The sequence below is a fragment of the Pongo pygmaeus genome, chromosome 20 (genome assembly GCF_028885625.2).
Source record: "Pongo pygmaeus isolate AG05252 chromosome 20, NHGRI_mPonPyg2-v2.0_pri, whole genome shotgun sequence".
In the NCBI taxonomy this organism is placed as follows: Eukaryota; Metazoa; Chordata; class Mammalia; order Primates; family Hominidae; genus Pongo; species Pongo pygmaeus.
Genome location: NC_072393.2, coordinates 11628108 through 11635095, shown reverse-complemented (window position 1 = coordinate 11635095; position 6988 = coordinate 11628108). Strand labels below are relative to the sequence as shown.

Below are 6988 nucleotides of genomic sequence, written 5' to 3'. Positions count from 1 at the left end.
AGGCGCCTGGTCGGGAAGGGCCTGGTCAGCTGCGTCCGGCGGAGGCAGCTGCTGACCCAGCTGTGGACTGTGCCAGGGGCGGGGGACGGAGGGGCAGGAGCCCTGGGCTCCCCGTGGCAGGGGCTGTATCATGGACCACCTCGGGGCGTCCCTTTGGCCCCAGGTCGGCTCCCTTTGTCTCCTGCTCGCTGGGGCCGCCTGGGCGCCCCCGCCCAACCTCCCGGACCCCAAGTTCGAGAGCAAAGGTAAGGATGAGCTGCGTGTGGACCCCTACACTGGAGCCTGCAGGACCATGCTGGGGCCTGAACTCCCAGCCTAGGTCCTGGGGGCCATGCCTGTTTCTGGACTTCCTGACCGGGTCCTGGGGGCCAAGCTGGCATCTGAACCCTTAGACTGGGTCCTGGATGGGTGGGGGGCGGGGTGGGGTATATTAGGATCCAAGACTCCTGATCGCGTCCCGGGGAAGAGCTAGAGTGGGCTTAAGGTTCCCGTTTTACCTTTTCAGGGAGTCTGGGACATGCTAAATCCTAAGGGGGCTGACTTGGTGCTAAGGTCCCTGGGGGATGGGGACCAAGCCGACCCTCCCTAGGGGAGGGAGGATAAAGCCTGAGTCCGAGTTGGAGGGGCCAAGCCACAGGCTACTGTAAACACGGTTTGTGTGAGGGCGCCAGATCACTTGCCCGGCCCGGTGGAGGGAGGGAGGCGGGGGGCACGGTTGGCGCTATCGGTTGGCGGGGAGCCTGCCGGGGCCGATAGGGGGCCCGCCTCTCCGCACACACCCCCAGCCGCGCGCGTGTCCTAGGCTGGGGCGGGGCTGGCAGTCCGGAGCTCGAGGTCTTGAACGCCGCGCCCAGCTCAGCTGGCCGCTGGGTGGGCAGGTGTGCGCGAGTGGTGACGGCGGGGAACAGTAAGGCGAGCAACTGGCCCCTGGGAATTAGGGGGGCACCACCTCTGCGGACCCCTCCAAGGGCCCCGCTTGGGAAGATGGCAGGGCGGGGCTTTTTTCTTATCGGGTCCACCCAGGCTGCGGGAGGGAAGAGGAGGGGGCTGTCTCCCGAGGATAGAGCTCAGACCCCCATGCCCTTCCTTTGTCGCCCCTCCCCAGCGGCCTTGCTGGCGGCCCGCGGGCCCGAAGAGCTTCTGTGCTTCACCGAGCGGTTGGAGGACTTGGTGTGTTTCTGGGAGGAAGCGGCGAGCGCTGGGGTGGGCCCGGGCAACTACAGCTTCTCCTACCAGCTCGAGTGAGTCCGATCCGGCGGGCGCCTCCACGGGCGGAGGGAGGGGGTGGGGCAGAGCTCCCTGGAGGTCGTAGCCTCGTATGTCCCCTGCTGTTCGAGGCCCAACGGCGCCTCCAGTCGTGGTCACTGGAGGGAAACCTGCGGGTCCAGGGCTGGCACGCCCTCTATGGGCCGGGGCGCGAATACTCCCGCGATCACCGCTGGAACGCGACCCCAAACATCAGGCTGGGATAACAACGCCTCCAAATCTAGGGTAAGGCGTTACTACGTCGGGGCTGGGACGCCTTCTCGAGGTAGTATCCAAAAGGAGGCCAGCAGTGGCTCATGCCTGTAATCCCAACTCTTTGGAAGGTCGAGGCGGAAGAACCGCTTGAGCCCAGGAGTTCAAGACCAGCCTGGGCAACACAGCGAGATCCCCGTCTCTTAAAAAAAAATTAGACTGGGCGCGGTGGCTTACGCCTGTAATCCCAGCACTTTGGGAGCCTGAGGCAGGAGGATCACCTGAGGTCGGGAGTTTGAGACCAGCCTGGCCAACATGGAGAAACTCTATCTCTACTATAAATACAAAATTAGCCGGGCGTGGTGGCGCATGCCTGTGATCCCAGCTACTCGGGAAGCTGCGGCAGGAGAATCGCTTGAACCCGGGAGGCGGAGGTTGCGGTGAGCCGAGGTAGCGCCATTGCACTCCAGCCTGGGCAACAAGAGCCAAACTCCGTCTCAAAAAAAAAAAAAAAAAAAAAAAAAAAAAGCCAGGCGTGGCGCGTGCCTGTGGTCTCAACTACTTGGGAAGCTGAGGTGGGAGGATCCCTTAAGCCCCAGAATTTGAGGCTGCAGTGAGCCATGATCGCGCCACTGCACTCCAGCCTGGGCGACGAAGGAAGACCTTGTCACACACACACACACACACAAGGCTAGACCTTGTGTCACACATACACACAGCCCCCCACAGGCCAGGCAATGCCAACTCCCCGGTCCCGTCTCCCAACCTGCTCCCTTCCCTCCCGGGTCCCTGGGCGCATAGGGATGAGCCATGGAAGCTGTGTCGCCTGCACCAGGCTCCCACGGCTCGTGGTGCGGTGCGCTTCTGGTGTTCGCTGCCCACAGCCGACACGTCGAGCTTCGTGCCCCTAGAGTTGCGCGTCACAGCAGCCTCCGGCGCTCCGCGATATCACCGTGTCATCCACATCAATGAAGTAGGTAAGTGCTCTGGGAATGGAGGAGTGGTCTTAGGAGAGTGTCTCAGTCCTCGCCCACCTGACCAACCCCATGCCTGCAGTGCTCCTGGACGCCCCCGTGGGGCTGGTGGCGCGGTTGGCTGACGAGAGCGGCCACGTAGTGTTGCGCTGGCTCCCGCCGCCTGAGACACCCATGACGTCCCATATCCGCTACGAGGTGGACGTCTCGGCCGGCAACGGCGCAGGGAGCGTGCAGAGGGTGAGGCCAGCCCCTACGGCCCAGCCCCCAAAGCTCCACTGACTAGGGCCCAGCCACGCCTCTCGAGGTCGCGCCCGGTGCCGCCTTCAGGGCCGGTCCGTGACATCCCACATCCCATTACCCTGGTGCTGAAGACCGTTCCACGCACACAGACACGCCCCCTTTCCTAATGTCCTCGCAAGCCTGCTGAACCCCAACTTCTTCTCCCTCCGGCCCGTAACCCTAGACCCCTTTAGCGCCCGGCTCCCTCTACGAGTGCTGGCCCAGTTATTAAATTGCCCGGGTCCCGCCCTTTGGTACCAGAGACTCTCTCTCTCATTGGCCCTGAGCTTTCTTGGGCTCCTCCCCCTACTCTTATTGGTCCCATTGCTATTCTAGGGTACCGTTTTCCCTTCCCCTGATTGGCCCAGTTCCACCAGGGCCCGCCCCCACGTGATCTATTTTTGTCTGCCACGCCTCCCTTGCCTTGGTTCCGCCCCCAGGTGGAGATCCTGGAGGGCCGCACCGAGTGTGTGCTGAGCAACCTGCGGGGCCGGACGCGCTACACCTTCGCCGTCCGCGCGCGTATGGCTGAGCCGAGCTTCGGCGGCTTCTGGAGCGCCTGGTCGGAGCCTGTGTCGCTGCTGACGCCTAGTGGTGAGGCCCCGGGGGGGGGGTGTAGGAGAAGCCGGGGCGAATCACGGGGCAAGCCCACCGCCCTGACCTCCTCCCCGCCTCTTAGACCTGGACCCCCTCATCCTGACGCTCTCCCTCATCCTCGTGCTCATCCTGGTGCTGCTGACCGTGCTCGCGCTGCTCTCCCACCGCCGGTGAGCTCCCCATTTGGGCGCTGGGCCCAGACTCCTTCCCGCCAACGGTCCTCTTTCACTATGGAAACCTAGGCTCAGAGAGAGACACGCACTTGCCCAAGGTCACGCAGTAAGGATTCACGTCAGTGGCAGGGCTGGGATGCATGCCAGACTAGACCCAGACTCTTCGTTAACATTTTCTGCTCTTGGGGACTTTCACCTGATTTTCCTTCTACATCAGGGGCTGCCATTTCTTTGGTCCCTTTGTTAGTTCCTTTCCCCAGTGTCATCACCTTTGTAAAATCAACTAGATGGATTTAGTGAAAGAATTTAAGCCCCTAAATGCCTCCCCACCCCTGCGGTGAAGCTCCTCAGACACTATGATCAGACCAGCCATTCTGAGGTATTTGTAATTCCAAGCACACACTAGGTGGTTTCACACCGCCAAGCTTCTGCCCATGCTGTTCTCTCTGCCTGGAATGCCCTTCCTGCCTTGTCTGCTAAGCAGTCTTCTAGTCGTCTTTCATGGCCCTGTTCATTTACTTGGTTGGAAAATACAAACAGAGTGCCAAACATGTGCCAGGCACTGGAGAGAGAATGGAGAACAAGCTAGACCCTGACCACAAGTCCCTGACCTTGTGGATCTCAAGTCAACAAACAAGGGACCCAAGAAATATTTGATGATAAATTGTAATGAGTGATATCACAGAAACAAACAGAATGTGGTGACATGACAGGATGGTCAGGGAAGGCCTCCAGGAGGAGGTGACATCAGAGCGGAAACCTGAAGATTGGAAGGAAGCAGCCGCTTGAAAAGTGGGGAGAAGAAACAGCAAGTGCAAAGGCCCTGAGGTGGGAATGAGATTGGAACATTCAGCCAGCTTCAAGAATTGCCACATGGCATGGCCTGGCATGGTGGCTCACACCTGTAATCCCAGCACTTTGGGATGCCGAGGCAGGCAGATCACCTGAGGTTGGGAGTTCGTGACCAGCCTGACCAACATGGAGAAACCCCATCTCTACTAAAAATACAAAATTAGCCAAGCGTGGTGGCACATGCCTGTAATCCCAGCTACTCGGGAGGCTGAGGCAGGAAAATCACTTGAACCCAGGAGGTGGAGATTGCAGGTGAGCCGAGATCGTGCCATCGCACTCCAGCCTGGGCAATAAGAGTGAAACTCTGTCTCAAAAAAAAAAAAAAAAATTGCTACATGGCTAGAGCAGTATGTAAGGGGGTGTGGCAGATATTGAGATGAGGGAGGTGACAGGGGTCATATAATGCAGGGCCTTCTGCAGGGTGGTGGGGAGGAGTTTGGAGTTTGGATTTTTTTTTTTTTTTTTTTTTTTTTGAGACAGAGTCACTCTTGTCGCCCAAGCTGGAGTGCAGTGCAGCAGTCTTGGCTCACTGCAATCTCTGCCTCCCAGGTTCAAGTGATTCTCCTGCCTCAACTGCCTGAATAGCTGAGATTACAGGCGTGCATGCCCGGCTAATTTTGTAGTTTTAGTAGAGCCGGGGTTCCACCATGTTGGCCAGGCTGGTCTCAAACTCCTGACCTCAGGTGATCTGCTCACATCAGCCTCTCAAAGTGCTGGGATTATAGGCGTGAGCCACCGTGCCCGGCTTGGATTTTATCCTGAATGCCTTCTCTCATTACCCCAGAAGGTAACATAATATTTATCTATGAAGTGACATCATGGACCTCCTGGAAAAATCTGGGCCAGAGTTTTGGTTTTTTTTTATTTATTTTTTTTTTAGAGATGGGGTCTCACTATGTTTCCCAGGCTGGTCTTGAACTCCTGGGTTCAAGTGATCCTCCCACCTCAGCCTCCCAAAGTACTGGGATTATAGTGCTGGTGTAAACCACTGCACCTGGCCATGGCCAGGATTAAAGGGAGAATGACCAATGTATATTGAACTCCTATGCACCCTTCAATACCCTGTTCCATTTACCCTTTTGTAGGGCCTTGCTGATGCTTCAGCCAAAACCCCTGTCCCCCGGCCCTGATGTACTCCTCTGCCTCCATTGTGATCACAGGGACCAAGTGTATCTGTGCCCCTATGACTGGGAGTGGAGGGGGTATTGGTGAGTATTCAATGAGTCATATCTATGTAACTATTTCTATTGGCTTCAACAGGGCTCTGAAGCAGAAGATCTGGCCTGGCATCCCGAGCCCAGAGAGTGAGTTTGAAGGCCTCTTCACCACCCACAAGGGTAACTTCCAGGTAGGTGGCCTGGTTGTCCTCTCAGTGCCTGGGCTTCCCTGCTTCTTGCAGCCAAACTGCAGGCCTCTCTGAGCAGGTTGGTGCTATTTCTTCAGCTGTGGCTGTACCAGAATGATGGCTGCCTGTGGTGGAGCCCCTGCACCCCCTTCACAGAGGACCCACCTGCTTCCCTGGAAGTCCTCTCAGAGCGCTGCTGGGGGACGATGCAAGCAGTGGAGCCGGGGACAGATGATGAGGGCCCCCTGCTGGAGCCGGTGGGCAGTGAGCATGCCCAGGATACCTATCTGGTGCTGGACAAGTGGTTGCTGCCCCGGAACCCGCCCAGTGAGGACCTCCCAGGGCCTGGTGGCAGTGTGGACATAGTGGCCATGGATGAAGGCTCAGAAGCATCCTCCTGCTCATCTGCTTTGGCCTCGAAGCCCAGCCCAGAGGGAGCCTCTGCTGCCAGCTTTGAGTACACTATCCTGGACCCCAGCTCCCAGCTCTTGCGTCCATGGACACTGTGCCCTGAGCTGCCCCCTACCCCACCCCACCTAAAGTACCTGTACCTTGTGGTATCTGACTCTGGCATCTCAACTGACTACAGCTCAGGGGACTCCCAGGGAGCCCAAGGGGGCTTATCTGATGGCCCCTACTCCAACCCTTATGAGAACAGCCTTATCCCAGCTGCTGAGCCTCTGCCCCCCAGCTATGTGGCTTGCTCTTAGGACACCAGGCTGCAGATGATCAGGGATCCAATATGACTCAGAGAGCCAGGGCAGACTCAAGACTTACTGAAAAGGGATGGCGAAGCCTCTCTCAGGAGTAGGGGCATTGCTGATTTTGTCTGCCCAATCCATCCTGCTCAGGAAATCACAACCTTGCAGTATTTTTAAATATGTATAGTTTTTTTGTATCTATATGTATATATACACATATGTATGTAAGTTTTTCTACCATGATTTCTACAAACACCCTGTAAGTCCCATCTTCCCCTGGGCATAGGCCATACGGGTAGAAGTTAAAGTTCTTGAGCTTATTCAGAAGCTGGATCTGCAATCTGAATGCTACTCATAACATAACAAAATAGTATGTTAAACAGCTCTTAAATCTTAGTGGCTTACCACATTAAATGATTTCTCTCTCCTAACTCAGCTCAAATGGGCAGCCATCCATGGGATGAATCAGAGGTTCAGACTCTTCCAGTCTGTAGCTCTACCTTCTCTTAGGGTACTTAGATGGATCCCCTATTCTACAAACTGCCAGTCAGCAAGGGAAGAAAAAGGGCGGCAATGACCCTCAATGGGCCATTTGAGGGATCTGGC

The 6988-nt window shown here is 57.1% G+C and overlaps 1 protein-coding gene across 1 annotated transcript; it reads left to right on the top strand.

Moving 5' to 3' along the window:
* On the top strand, window positions 1–6391 carry EPOR (erythropoietin receptor). The gene is made up of 8 exons (XM_054464003.2): window positions 1–245; window positions 1106–1241; window positions 2260–2435; window positions 2515–2672; window positions 3155–3308; window positions 3394–3481; window positions 5597–5684; window positions 5780–6391. Exons 1-8 carry the CDS (start codon window positions 131–133, stop codon window positions 6389–6391), a joined length of 1527 nt encoding a protein of 508 aa, XP_054319978.1. The 5' UTR covers window positions 1–130.
* The last annotated feature ends 597 nt before the right edge of the window (window positions 6392–6988 follow it).